The sequence below is a fragment of the Falco naumanni genome, chromosome 2, assembly GCF_017639655.2.
Source record: "Falco naumanni isolate bFalNau1 chromosome 2, bFalNau1.pat, whole genome shotgun sequence".
Taxonomy (NCBI): Eukaryota; Metazoa; Chordata; class Aves; order Falconiformes; family Falconidae; genus Falco; species Falco naumanni.
Genome location: NC_054055.1, coordinates 63,422,137 through 63,437,956, shown reverse-complemented (window position 1 = coordinate 63,437,956; position 15,820 = coordinate 63,422,137). Strand labels below are relative to the sequence as shown.

At 36.6% G+C, this 15,820-nt stretch overlaps 1 protein-coding gene across 2 annotated transcripts in view; it reads right to left on the bottom strand.

Annotated features, from left to right (window-relative positions):
- The window catches only part of MYO16 (myosin XVI), a 405,668-nt gene that overhangs the window by 236,892 nt on the left and 152,956 nt on the right, over positions 1 to 15,820 (bottom strand). For both annotated transcript variants that reach the window (XM_040584517.1, XM_040584516.1), the window contains exon 5: positions 3,576 to 3,684. In XM_040584517.1, coding sequence (XP_040440451.1) covers positions 3,576 to 3,684 — 109 coding nt within the window. The remainder of the gene's footprint in view (positions 1 to 3,575; positions 3,685 to 15,820) is intronic.

Below are 15,820 nucleotides of genomic sequence, written 5' to 3'. Positions count from 1 at the left end.
AAAGTCATTAAGTGTCATGACTTTCTTCTCATAGCAAAACAAGAAGACCAGTAACGTGCAAAGCCAATGATATCTTGGTGCAGAACACATTTAATAGTGTTTAAGAGTGTTCTCCTAGTGGCCAGTCAAATGGTAAGTCTTCTGCTCTCCAGTGACGGTATTTCCTAGACCTCCACTAAAGGTAATAGGAATTTAGATACTAAAGCTAGTATATAGGTATCTACATATAGACCTCTAAATCTAAATACTATCACCTTAAACCGAATCCCATCCTATGTAGCAGACTTCTATGTCTCAACTAGCCAATCTGGGCTCCCTTCACGGTACTTGGAAAGAAGCATGTTGTTCAGATCATAATTCAGATGACCCGTTACAAATACCTAACTTTGAAGCACCTTTTTTGCTCTAAGGAGGGCTTGCTAGAGAGTTATTACCAGACACTTGATTTAGATAGATCAGCCCCAATAAATTCCTGGAATTCAGGAGAACACCAGGCTTCTGAGTGCTCCTAGGACATGACCAAATATCATACAGTTAAGCTATTTCTACCATTTTCCTAAATGTGAATTTGGATGCTGTATTTTCCATTCCATCCTTGATTAGTAAGATCTTAAATTAAGCTCATAGTATACTAGAATTATTCTCCAACACAAAGGATGCTTTTAATATATAAAACATATTGTAAGGTATACTTAGGTATAGGTAAAATTTGCTTATTGCTTTCTTCAATCAATAATTATTTTCAGTATACAACGTAACATAGGTTACATAACAATGTAATGTCAGAGAAAGGTGATATCTGTACAAGAAAAGAGAATATTTTAATGAAATACACAGAATTTTATGTAGACTTCAGTAATATAATCTCCATATAATGTCCTGATGAGATATATTCCATCGCAACAATGAAGTACCTATGAAACCTTTCAGGCAGTACCTAGACGATTAACTTTACTTTGCACCTGTGATACTCCTGTGCCCTATAAGATCATTTACAAACAGAACTCAAAGAACTAACGTCAGTAAATATGAAAAAAAATATTTTAAAATATATAAATCATTACATGCATTTAAGACTATTGTTATCACCTACGGCTCCAGGCCTTCCACAGAGTAAATTAGGTTATCCATGACAATGAACAGGGAGTTCACTCATTACGATCTGTAGTACAGTTAAACAGATACAGTAAAGTACCACAGTGATGAAATCTGTAAGAAATTATAAACACACAAGACTTCTAAGAACTTTAATGTCCCAAATTAACAAAGTTTCTGTAGCATCAAAGCTACTTGTTCCAATCTTAATTTGTTTCATCAAAGTATACTGATAGTTTCTTATTTTCTTTTTAGCTGAGCCATACGGCACTTGATTTTATTTTTCCCTGTGAATTTTGCAATTAGAGACAATGATTAGAGTATAGTCTATTTTATGCAGCAATTTCTTCTTAAGATTGTAAACCAGGCTGCACAACTGAATGGAGACTATTAAGGAAAGCTTTTAGGAATGCAGGGAAGTACAGAGAATGGGGAAATGTACCTTATACATCATATTTAAAGGGTGAGGCTATAGCTGGGTGTTTCACAGCACTACCGGCTGAAGTTGGTATTTACCATAGGATCAGCTAACGCTCCTTTATAACAAGATTTTTGGCTGTGACATTGTTCTGTGTTGGGATATGCATATGCAGGTGCAATGAGGAGGGCTTCATGGGAACAGTCCATAGAGAATCATTTAGTCTGGGCAATTCAAAGTAATTCATACTTATCCAGACAGCTTTATTTCCTTCAAGGATTCCCTCCTCAATTACTATTAGCCAGGGTAGATCATATAACTAATTCAGAAGATACAAATTAAATTTTTAAAACTTAAAATAAGGGTACTTTGAATTGTCTATTATTACAAGGAGAACGGTAACAGACCAAGCAAAGTTGATGGGCATTTTGTCATTGGTCACCCAAAGGCCAGGATTTCAGACAGTACTGCAATTAAGGGATAGAATTGATCTACCCTAACAGTCTAAAACTAAGACTGATAAACTACTACTTGCCAGCTTAAGTTCCTATTAGTCAACAGAAAGAAACTGGAAAAAAAACAGAAAGTTCTGGAAATCAGTCCTCCTCACCTAGCCAGGTTAGGAAGAGCTGAAACAATACATGCATTTCCTATTTCTCTCCATTGACCAAAATAAAAGGTCTGGATGATTAGCACAGGCTTAGCTATCTCAAGTTAGTAGAGTTAGATCTCACCTTTATAACGTTTAAGGTTTTTTTTCTTTGGAAACTTCCACATTCACAGAATCATTGTTAAATGAGGAATGGTGCCTCTCCTATCTACTGCAAAAGAAAAATCCACCGTTCCTTCAATGTAGACAGTTTGCCAAGAAACTAGTGAATCTTTTAAATATTTTTTTTCTCCAAATCTATTTCATTTTGCAACCAAACAAAAAGAGAGACAAACCAAGGAAAGAGGAAGCTTTTTCTGATAGATCTGCATTAGTAATTGCCAGTAAGCAGACTATATCTTGTTGTATGCTACCTGTTATATACCACATGAGCACTTAGACTGCAAATACCTGCATTTTGCATGGCAATTAAGTTTTTAGAAGCTAATACCTGTCTTGCCATGAGAAAAAAACAAAACCAGAATTCATGAGCTGTGAAGACATTGCCGGGCACTAAGGAAGCGAAATTATAGAATATACCTGTGTAACACACTGGATGTGCTATGGACTAACAGTATTGGGCTTGAACACTGAGTGTGATTTCCTTGCCAATCTTTGTTAACTTCTCTTGTAAGTGTTCGTTAACAGGATACAACTTAACTTTATGTTATGTTAAAACAGATTTTATATCTGAAGTCATTGTTGAAATTACATATATTTATATTACTGCTCATTATTTCCGCTTAGTACATTTTCCTCAGTGTTATGATGAGCCACATACAATGTTAATAAAACCTATTACAGCCATAAGCAGTGCTAGAAACTCACTTCAGAAGCCTTACAAACCCTTTTTTTTTCAATATAGGTCCTGCCATCTATAATGTATTAAGCATATTTCACAACAGAAATCCAACTACAGTATTTTCTCAATACAAAACAGAAACAATACTAATATTTTTGAAAAATTATAAAATTTCATATAAATTATCATTCAGATGATTAGCAGAGATTTATTTATTTAACAGTCTGTCACTGGAAAAAATACACTTTGAGGCTATACACAACTCACGTGCAAAATGAAACAAAACGTGAAACCTGGTCCTCACACTGTTAGTTTTTTTAAAAGCTTCTGCGTTACTGTAGTTTTTTCTGCTTTGAATTGGCATTCTAGCACCTCCATATGAACGGGCAAAAATAGATCTGACAATGACCACTGCCACTAAGCTCTGTTAGTTGTTCCAGTCTAGACATACTGAAAACTTTTGTGACTCCAGATAGTCTTCCTCCCCTTCATCTCCAAACTAATATTGTTCCACCGGCTTCAGTGTTTTCTTATGTCAAATTAATATCCATAATTTTTGGGTTTATGTCATGTTCACTGAAAACATTCCAGAAGCTGAAGGGCTGACTTACCATTTTCTTCCAAGTACATCAGAAGGATGCTGCTAGATTCAGTCCCTTCTATGGCATAATCAAGTGCAATGTTTCCATTAACATCTTGCAGAAGCACGTTTGCTCCAGCCTACAGACAAAAATTAAAAACATTTTAGGATTTTGTAGTGAAATCTCAAAACACTACTGGGGTTTTTATACATTCCCATTCAGAAACATTTCAAAGCTGGGTTTCTTAGACAGCAGGCTGGTTATAATCTGAAGCAAAACCAATCAAAACACTCAAAAAAGCAAATACAAAATAAAGGACTCTTGAATGTCAAAAAGCTGGCTTTGTTTGGGACAGCTGACACTGTTGCCACCCTAGCCGTCCAGCCTGCCCTTACTGCACAGATGTCTGAGCTGCTGATGAGTGAGTTTTGGAACCACCACCATTGGCAGCACAGCATTTTAAAGTGAAGTAAGCTGTCACCGATTACAGTCTGTGTTAAAACACTACACAGCAAACAGCAGTCGTTCAACAGCTGACTGACAAGCAGCACAAACACCCATGCAGTAGAGATGGGTAGACAGCTGGTAAGGGTAACCTTGTCAGCTGGCCCAACCTCTTATGGCCTCATCCATCAATCCAATCTCAAAGAGAACCATCCCTTGCTAAATAAAATTGCCATTTGTCACCAACTGGAGACAATGAAAGTGAGCTCGATGATTTCAGCTGTAGTCCCTAAAGAAGCAGGCTGACATTTCTATAACTTTAATTTAAAATTAAATATAAAGGACAGACAAACTAAAAAGAGCCATTGGGGGGGGGGGGGAGGGGGAGGGATGGGAATAGATTCATGAGAAGCTTGAAAAGAAATCACCAGCATAAGAAAACTCATATTTTCTATATTAAATATTGTTAGTGAAAGAATTTGCACTATAAAGGGCAATGTTATTTTTTTAAAAAAAAATAAGAAAGCTCTTATCCTTGAAAATATTATAAATATCTGGTGGGCATAAAAGTTTACATAACAGTGAAATGTCATGTATCTTCTTTAAGAGGTCATAACTTTAATTCATTTCAAGTTTTCTCTCTATGGCTTTTAATGTCAAGGAATTATGAAGTAAGAGTGACCTCTGGTAAATTTAATCACTTTTCTTACCAGCTTGTATGATAAAAAGTTTATCTAATACAAATGAGGGGTACCAAGGACAACCTTGCTTAAAACCACAATAGCAGAGGTCAACTGTAATAAGGAATTATTAATAGAAGGTATGACTGTTTCTTTCAGGAGCTTACTCTGTAAGTACTGTATCAAAGAAAAACTCCTAATGGGCTCAACTCCTGTCTCAGAATGAAATATGACATGAAAAACTAGCAAATTCATATAGGCTTCATGTCATCGAACGTAAGGTGTTGAAGCTGGACTGCTAGTCTGAGGTGTTCTGGGTTCCCACCATAATGACAAGGGAACAGACAATCATCAAAGAATGACTAACCTCCAGCTATCTCAAACACCTCAGATATCCTACTAGAACAATGTCACCAAACTGTGTGGTGCAGTTGACATGCTGTAGGGAAGGGATGCTGTCCAGAGTGACCTTGACAAGGTTGAGAGGTGTGCCTGTGTGACCTCATGAAGTTCAACAAGGCCAAGTGCAAGGTCCTGCATGTGGGTCAAGGGCAATCCCAAGTACAAACACAGGTTGGAATGAAAATGGATTGAGAGCAGCCCTGAGGAGAAGGACTTGGGGGTGCTAAAGGATAAGAAGCTCAACATGGCCCCTCAAAGCGCGCTTGCAGCCCAAAGAGCCCATGTTGGAGGCTCCAGAGCTGAACACATTTACTCCAGGTGGGGTCTCATGAGAGCAGAGTTGAGGGGAAGAATCACTTCCCTTGACCTGCTAGCCATACTTCTTTTGGTACAGCCCAGGATTCAGTTTGAAGGTACCTATCCTTTCCTGCATGTAAATAATCTCCAGGCAGTGTCAGAAGAAGTGTCAGAGGATAATAATAAAACAAACATATATTTTCTTCCTCATTGAGTTAAGAAACTGAAAGACCTTTGACACTAAATTCAGGAAAAGCAGGATAAATTAACCTGGCTAGCAGCACACTATTCTTTCCTCTCTGAGATGTAAAGTCATTGAAAGAAGAGTATAACATAGAATTACTCAGCTTCAAGTAATTTTTATTGAGTAGTTCTATATGAATGAATTTCTTAAGGAATGTTCATAATGCTCCCAAAAAGAAGGTCAAGTTTGGTGAAAGCTTTGGCAGAAGAAGTTGGAGAAGCTCTCAGAACTCAGGTGAAGCAGCAGTTCTGGACAATGGTGCACATTTAAAGGTAGTATATTGCTTGTGGGGGGAAAAAAAAGTAGTTTTAAATAATAAGCATTTTTAGTATGGTGTATCATCTCTGCCTCCCAGTTTTGTATCATCAGTAAACTTACTGAGGGTGTGCTCTGTCTCACTGTCTAGGTCATTAATAAAGACCTTGAACAGGACTGGACCCACCATTAGCCCATGGGGAATATCACTAGTGAATTGCCTCTAGCTGGACTTTGCGATGCTGAACACAACCCTCGGGGCCAGGCTGCTCAGCCAGTTTTCAGTCCACCTTACTGTCTGCTTACCTAACCCATACTTTGTCTATGAGGATGCTATGGGAGACAGTGTAAAAAGTCTTACTAAAATAAAGTAAATGACATCTACTGCTCAGCCTTCACCCACCAAGCTAGCCACATCGTTGGAGAAGGCTGTTTGACCCATCTGACTTGAGCAAATCTAATTTTAAGAACTGTACCAAAAGTTTTGAGAATAGCTGCAAACATTAATTTGTAAAGCCTATCACTGGCTATGAAACAAGTTTCAACTTGGGGAATTTTACTTAATTTGTTGGCCAACTAGCAAACTTTTAATTACTGATTCTGCTACTGAAAAATGGAAACAGGCAAACAGACAAACACTTAAGAGAACTACATTTGGACTCCTCTACAGACATCACTCCTGCCCCTTCCCATCTCCAATTCCCTTGCCACCTGCATGCTACACCTGCAGTAGTGCAGTGCAGGAGATTGGGGTCAGCACATTGTGGTTTCTTTCCTTTGGTGGCTCCTTGTTTCTTCCTCCACTGCTTTGGCATGGTCTCCTTCACTGGCCCCAGTTCTGCCAGAGACATAACTTCCCACAGGTCCTCTGCTCGGCTCCTGCTTAGGCAATTTTTTTCACTCCAGCCCTGCTTGCAGCCCCCCTCTGTCAGCGTCATGCAAGTTATGCCCAGTACCAAACTCCAGTGTACTTTAGAAAGAAAGCCATTCTAGGTATAGAAAGGTGGGAAATTCCACTGTATTTCCCTTCCTTAGTGTATTGCACGATACCCTGGCAAAAAGATGTGTGACAGACTGTTGGTATAACGCAAATTGTACACAGCAATATTTTGAAGTACTTGTAGTATGGACATTTCCTCCTGTTTGCTCTGACTACACATTTGCCTGCAATACATTGGAAATTACTCACTGTTAAATGTGACACAGACTTTTCAGCTGCTGAGGATTTCTTTTTTTCCCTGGCATCTCTAAGATAGTTACGGCCAGTCTTAAAAGCTGATATGAAATCTCATTTTCTAATTATAATGCAAACTTCCACTTAGCTACTTGTATAAGTAAAGACAAGATGGCAAACCCACAGGTGGCAGAAGGTACAACAGAAACTCACACAGGTAACTAGTAGGGGTCAAAGTGAAATAAAGGAAGGAGAGAGGCAAACTAAGCAGCAAAAACCCAACAGGCTCAAGCAAAGTTACAGACAGAACATGACAAAAATGTGGAACATTGCAGGTAGCAAATGTCACAAATACTGTACCTTTAGTTCAAATGCAGATGGCCAAAATTGTGCTAAAGAACTTAAGTGCTATTGTTACATATATGGCCTTGTAGATTAAACAATAAGAAACCCCAATATGACTAGAGATGCAGATGAAATTCAGATTATCTGAATATAGTCCTACTTTGTTTTTAGGTTTCTGTACATAGCGATTGGAGAAAATATGAGGGATACCATCCCCAGGCTGCTGATATTAGTTTCCAAATTTATATGCATAACTTGTTTATATTCAAAATGCAATTCTGTATTTATTCCATTTCAGTTCAAAGTTTTATCCACCTGCTTAAATTTTGCATGCAGCACTCAGTGTACATGAAAAATTACTAGGTTACCCATTCTCAACACATCTGCATTCTCAAGTAATTTCTCAATAAAAAGATAAATGTGTTGTAAAACTTTATCCAATATATTCCATAAATATGAAAAGTATTTTTGAGAGAAGTATTTGTCCGCAATGATAAATTGCTTCTACTTTAGAAAGACTGTAGGAAGGACATCTTTAAAGATATTATTAAAAAATATTCCCAAAGACACCTAGTCAAGACGCAGAATGCAAAATGCAACTGAAGTGCATACTCTTGTACGCAGAACAACATCTGTATGTAGACAGAGAATATGCAAGTGAACTCTGGTGATCAATAATAACCGAGTAGATGGTGCCAGGTTTGCACACTATCCCCATGTGACCAGAAATCAGAGACCTCTGCCAAAGAGAAAATATCTTTGGCTCGTGAAAGGAGATAAATTTCCCTTCTGGTTCTAGAAATGATGATTCAAGACTTCAATTTATCTTAGGATCACTTTACTGTACACTTTTTACTCCTGTTTTAATTTCTGCCTATTTACTTACTTGTAGAATCTCTGATACATTTTCATTTCAGACAAACTGAGTAGAATAGCTTTATTCTGCATATATGCAAAACTGGTGGCCTAAAGATTAGGTACTGAGCTCAGAAGCAATATAGCATGAGGTAGGTTACATATGAACAATTTCACAGTACTTATCTATGCGCACATACCCCCATTTTTGGCCAAGCTGTAGTTTCAGATGACTTCCCATTAAGTGGAAGAAAGATGAACAACTTCAGGTTCATTGTGGAGTACACGATACAATGTACATTCCCACTATAATTTATCTCATGATCACATCTTTGTACAGCTAAACTTGTAGCTAATTTAGGATAGTACAGGGAAGAACACCACTTTGCACACCAGGATGCAGTAGGAGCTGAATTCTTTCTCTTTTCTATGTTAACCACTGTTTCCAAAAGGGAAAGGGTAGCATTTTTTCAGTAACAGCTTGGACAATTCCCTTTCTCTTCATGCTTATTTTTTTTAAAAAAGAACCACCTGGTTTAAAACCAGTTCCTTTTTATAAGATTATGTTAACCATGTAAGTAGACCAAGACTAAACGTAGCTCTTCACAAAATGTTTGTGGCCTTTCACTTCCTGTAACATGAGTAATTAAGTTTTCCCTCCTTTATTGACCTAAACCTTCACATTAATTCCATTAAAAGGTTTTGCTCATTGAAGGTTTACATGCACAAATATGCATGCTATCATGTATACTATGGCTACTGTGCAAATGGTACATCCTTCTAAAAACCCTTAGTATCCTATCAGTTAAAAAGAAAGCAATTGTAATCAGGAAATAATGCTCTATTTCCTTGCGAACTAGGAAACATACAGGAAAACCACATGCACACAGGCTCCATGGTACCATGTGATCTAGCTCTGGGACCTCAAAGGCTTGCATAAATTTTCATTCAAGATACCAAATACCAGAAATCTAGCTGGCTCCTCTTTTTGTGGCTCCTGTTGGACTTGCTTGACTCTCATTCATTAAAAAAGCAAAAGGGATAATGTTGCTCTACACAGTACTGTGTTTTATGTCATTAGCTCTGGATCTCACTTTTCACAAATTCATGATGCTAAGCAGAACAGGAACAGTTCTCAAGGCAGGGCTCAAAAAAAGTCAAAGACTTATCCACATTAGTAAACCACAGACAATGAAATAAAAGATTAAATGAGACTGAGCAGCTGCTCTTAGTTCAAAAGCATGTTTTCCTTCCAACTCATTTCAACAACAGATTTTCTGTGGGCAGTAAATTATTTCACAGAAATAACAATTTAGTTACTAGAAGAGCTGGGGAGGGGGAGAAATTACATTTTTAGTGCTTACAATTATAGATCCCCTGTTATCAGTTCCCATACCTTTTCCTATTGTAAGTCATGTTTACCTGCTTGTTAAGATGAAAGCTGACACAAATGAGCTGACTTACCACTTCTTTTTTTTCCCCCTCTTTTTGGGTATAGAACAATCTAGAAACTATATTACTGAATCTACATATTGCTTCTCAGGATGCTGATTGCAGTCTTAATACTTTAACTTTTTCCACACAAATCTTTAAGGAAGAATCTTCTCCAAGACACCACAGATTCTAAAGTTATTTAGGATATAGTTAATTTATTTATATGAACTCCAGAGTAAAGCAAGGATTCCTGTTCCAGAACAAAAAGTCAAAAGAAGCCCATGAGGAAGCCATCTGTCCCCTGAGCAAATTCAGGACTAGGAGTCTACAATGCAGCTTTCCTATTTTTAAATTTTTACTTTTATTCCTCCTCTCTCCAGGCTTGACAGAGAATGAAAGAGGAATCGCAAATATTTATACTATCTATAAAGACATGTAAGTTCCTGTATAACCCAAGACAAACAGCATGATCACCTCAAAGCTGCTCAAGCTTCTGTTTTGGCTTTAATGGCCCTCAACATAGCCTGCCAAAAGAAAAGAAAAGAAAAGAAAAAAAGACAACATACTGTCCAGAAGACAGGAGTGGGACTGAGAAAACCATTCCCCAAACAGGGGTATCTGCTATACAGTTAATCCTAGCAGCCTCTTTTCTTTCATACATCTTAAAGGAAAACGACTATAAATTAAAACTTCAGCTGTACAAAAGCAACTTTTCACAAGCCTGTTCTTCATCCTTTTTAGAGCAATTTCCATCACTGCAGCCTGAGGGGACACACCTGACCTTTGGTTAAATAGAAATTTCAGGAAGTCAAGACTGATGACTTTAGCTTGAAAGTACTATGTTTTATAAATAATTAACTATAACTTCTCTCGGGCAGTTAAGTTACTTGTAGGTATTTAAGTTCCCCATCCAAACACCATCACCCACAACTGTAATGGATACCAGACCTAGGCATAATTTAAAAAAATAATAGGTTTACCTCAGTAAATTTTTAGTGTATTTATTGAAACCCAAACTTCTAAAAGTATTGAAGAAATGCAAACAGCAATCTCATCACGTAGGAGTCTCCAAAATGAAAATATTTCCTTCCTTTCTTTTCAGAGTGTCTCTTAGCAAAATAATCTGAACAAGTACCCCAAAACCATACAGCAATTCAGAAGTAAAATCTGTGGATCAAAAATCAAAATAACAACTGAAAAGATCTAACTTCATCTATCATGCTTGCAATCTGATATACTAACAAATATTCTGTAAATGCCTTACATGGGCTTGCGTAGCTACAGAGAAAATTCAGGGAACAAACTATCCTGCTCAGCTGACATCCTCCATAGCAGGGCATCATGTTAAAGGCATATTCATGAAAACAAATTCTCCATTAATATAAATGGAAAAAACCTCTCACGTCCATTTAAATGGACTTGCAGAGAGCACAGCTCTGTAAACTGGGCTGGCCCAGTGCACCAGATAAAGGGCTTCTTCCATAACCTTGACTCAATGGTTACCTGCAGCTCATTCGAAGCACGAGTTCCCACCTCTCACAGAGGAAAGGTAATGATGTCTGCAGCTGTTTGCAGTCTTTGTTCTATTTCAGGGCTTTAAACTCTGTGAGAGTTGCTACTGTCTACAAACTCGTGCCTGCCACATTGCCAAAACTATTCTTTCACAAGAAGCAGGAACTGTCTGCCATCTGGGCAAGCTCAATTTGAGATATAAGTAAAGGTTTGAATTCATTTTCAGCATGCCTGATCCCACATCATAAAAACACAAACATAAAGATTAATCCCTTATGTCTGTGACAACGTAGCCTGTAGCCTACAGAATCAACGTTGAATTCAGAGCCTTGTTAGTGCCCTCTGGGCACATAAACTGAAGAGGAGTGATTGCATATCTCCAAAAAGACACTTTAAAGGAAATCAGGAGATAAGTCAGTGTCAAAAATTTTATGCCAGCACCGTTATATAATTGCTGAAATATATACATTTGTATTAATATAAATTTATGCTATGCCATTATGACTTTTTTCCCCCTCATAGCTGCATGCTAGGCCAGGCAAGGAAGCTTCATACAAATGCAGCTGAAAATTCACTCATCCTTGTGTAAGTAAAGTATTTCAGCTGCCATGTGGATAGAAGTTCTTTAATTCACAACACTTCTGGGTTCCATGTTGCAGAAAAAAGCCCCTGAATCTGAATATGGAACATAACTCTTGGTCAAAACAGACTTTTTTGTTATAATCTAGAAATTAGGATTTATGGATGTATGTCAATGTGTATAAAGAACTTTACAGTGCTCCAAAAATTCCAGGCATCTTAACTTCTGTGACACATTGATTATGAATGGGTAAAGAAACGTGCCGATACAGTGGCTATGTATAAAAAACATCATATAGATGTACATGTATAAGATCACCAATGCCTACAGGAATAGCCAATTTAATTTGAAAAACAGTTCTTGGTTGTTGAATTGCTTCACACAAATAATAAAAATAGTAATCATTTAATTCATTAATAAGGCATTTTTTCCTTAAACTAAGAGAATGTGGGCAATATCAAGTCACAGAAAAGATTTTCAGTAGAGTTAAAAAAAAAAAGGCTGTCACGGCACATATTACGGATTCCTTGACAGGCATAGTGTGTTTGACTAATGCATTCCGAAGATAAAAGAATTAGCATTGATGACTGGAAACTAAAGACCAACATTTTCCCATCTGTTTGTGCACCGTGGGGACTTAAATTCTGCCCATCAGCTGGAAGGCATGTAAAAGGCAAATAAAATCCCACTCTGTTCCAGTACTGAACATTTCTGATAACACTGCAGATATATAGTATGTTTTCAATAACATCTTTCAAAGTAAAATAAAAATAATCACACAGTTAGAAGATGAAAAGTTAAAATCTACTGACCCAGCAGCTATCAAACAAAAAATAATGTACATTTCTCAAGTTACCACTATTTCCATGCCCTAGTACTACAACATTAATGAGGATTTGGGAACATTCTATTAATTCTAAATGCATACAGATATTTACTTGGATCTTAATTAGTTGGCAAGTCAGGTTTCATGGTTGTTCTTCATGTCCTAACTACTAGGATACACTTCCAAGTTTTTTTTGAAATTAAGATCTTAGTTTCTAAGCTAAATAAAGTCTGGTTTCCTTGACTTAGCTTTACCTCAAGTAATTGTTTTTATTTCCTCTCTCCTCCCACCTAAATATGTGGGAACATGCAGAACGATTCAGCTTGTTTGACTAGAAATTGGAAGGACAGAATTATTTTTGTTATATCCATTTGTTTCTTTACTTCCATACTTCATTCTGTATTTTTCCAACAACTTCTACTAATCATTCTTAACAATCAAAATCTGTAGCTTGAATGCATGACCAATTTTTGCCATATAATTTGAACACTAATTTTATCAGCCTTGGTATGTCTTCTTCATATGTAATCTCCTGGGTTTAAATCTATGAGGAAAAGAGGCCAGAAGAATATCTTTTCTCTTGCTCTTGTTGGCTAGATGTGAGGTCAGCGATGGGACACTTTAGCTTAGCCACAGTGTAGGGCAAATGAAGCTGATTTCCATCAACAAGCTTGGACCATGGGAAGAACATGTTCAAGTCCAGTACCAGGGCTCCTACATAGCCCTAAGTTTAAACATCCTATTCTCCAGTCTCTGCACATACTTTATTCAAATAAAAATTATAATAACCAATCTTGCTGTCAAGATATGCGCTTGTCTTAATGTAAATAGATATTTCAATATTCTACCTGCCAAAAAATTGCCTTTAAAAAAAAAAAAAAAAGTAAATGTGGTATTAAAGAGCAGCTAGTGAACAACTATATATCCATGATTCTCACCTGCAAAGCCAAGCATGACAAAAAGAAAACAGTATCCATGTCTGTTTGTTTGTTTCTTTGTTTATGGAGGTACCTCTTGGGTCAAAATACCTGTTGCAGTTTTAGGGAGAGCTTCTCAGAAAAGAAACAAAAAGACAAGTCATTAGGGTATCAGGAGGGTGTTAAAAGCATGGAGAAGCTCCTTCTTTTTGCTTAGTATGCAAGAAAAAGTTTAATTGGGATAATTATATGAATTGGATGGACCAGTCTGAATGTCACAAAAATAAGCTGAGACATACTTTTAACTCTTTTAATCAAACCATTTTCTTTGAAAGCAAGAAAAAATTGAGAAGAAATCTCAGAATATATTTTCTCTCTCTGTAATTTAATATTTATACTGGAAACAGAGGTAGATTAAAGAAGTTACAATAAAGAAATTTGAGCAAAATATATTTGTGTGATATTATATCACAAAGAAAACTTCTCTTTGCCTAGAACAGCATTCAGTTCTATTTTTAAAACACTGCAGCAAGAATGCAAAAGATCAGAATGAAGTCAATAAAAAGGGTTGAAGAACAGGATGAGTATTTGTCTTGAAATTGCCAGCTCTCAAATTATTTGGCAAGAAAATGGAATTAGAAGGGAACCTTCAAAGAGCATTGATGACTAAAGACTAAAATTTCCCCATCTGCTTGTGCACATGGGACTTGCATGCTTCTCATCAGTAGCAGAGCTTATGGAAAAAATGAAATTATTCAAGCACTGAATGCCTCTGATAACAGTATGAGAGCATATTTTCATTTTTATTTTAATTGTAATCATTAAAAATTATGACAGGCACAAAGAAAAATGATTGCTCCCTGTTTCATAATACTGCAACAAAAGGTCACTTTATGAAATTATTGCCTTTTATTTTTAGAACAAATAGAAGGAAATTCTCCTTCACACAGTAAGGATGAGCCTTTGGAATTCTCTGTCAAAAAGTCTTTAAATCTGACACTACAGATTGAGTTAAAAGTTTCTTTACATCATCAATAAAGCTTGTAATTACAAAAGGTCAACCAAATCTCATAGTTTAGGAAATAGAAAGATCAGTCCCTGGGGTTAGTAAGAACTGTCATTTGTGTACAGTATTGGACAGTTAGTAAGGCACAGCTTATTGTAGGCAAAATGGGGACAGGAAACATCCTCTGAATAGGAACTATAGAACTGATAAGTACAGGCACAAATAGGAAAATAGGACAGCAAGTTTTACGTTTTATAATGTGTTTCCTACTAAGTTCCATATGTGTGTGTATATATATATGCATGCATATATATGTGTGTATATATATGGGGAAGTAGTCATACATACATATACACAAACACACACACACACTCCCAAACAAAACAGCTGGGGAAAGTTCTGCCTAGTAGCTTCATTCAAAGGGTTTCCGACCCTGACACACCGATACTGAAATGCAGAATAAACAAAACAACCACATGGAGCAGCAAAGAAAGGAAGCTGATTTTCATGGCTCAGCAATGACTGGAAGCAGATTTTGAGAAGCTGGTCGCTTCCAGGCTCAGTGTAAATAACACAAATGGTGGAAAACTTAACTAGGAGCAAAAATGAAGATCCTGTTTTACATGATCATCTTCTCTTCAGCCCCTCTCTGTGGGAAGCTAGTCTTTTCTTCCCATCTATGCACACTGTCATATCCATGACTGTATTTATGCAGCTTGCGAAATACAGATGCTGAATGTTCTGATTTTTGTTCTCCAGTCTATCTTGAGATTACACATACATACATAAATATATATATATACACATATATATATAATGTAAATTAAGTATGATTCAAATGGCAAATGGAAATAAATAGCACTATTGCAGGCAGGCATGATATTAGATATTACTATTTTTCTAATGGAGAGAAAAAATCAAGGTCTACATTAATGTATATACATGTACAGTAAAAATAAATTCTGTACTACATGTGTCTGGTATAAAAAGCAAGAGATTAATCAGTACATAATAAATGATAGCTGTGTACAGTCTACAGGTTTTGCAAAGATAAACACATTCATTTCATGTAAGGTACTAAGGGTACAAAACTGCTAATTTAACTCAGTTTATTTGCATTTTTGTTATGAGACAGATGCATTGTGTTGATTGATAACATCAACATATTCCCAGTGTACAGGGAAAGGACTGTATAGAAGCTTAATCTGCACTCAGGTTGATACTATCCTGCTGGTTAGTAATAAAATCTGTACACTCTACAAACAAGTCATTGTGTGAAATACCAAAGGTATTTAGGAAGTTTA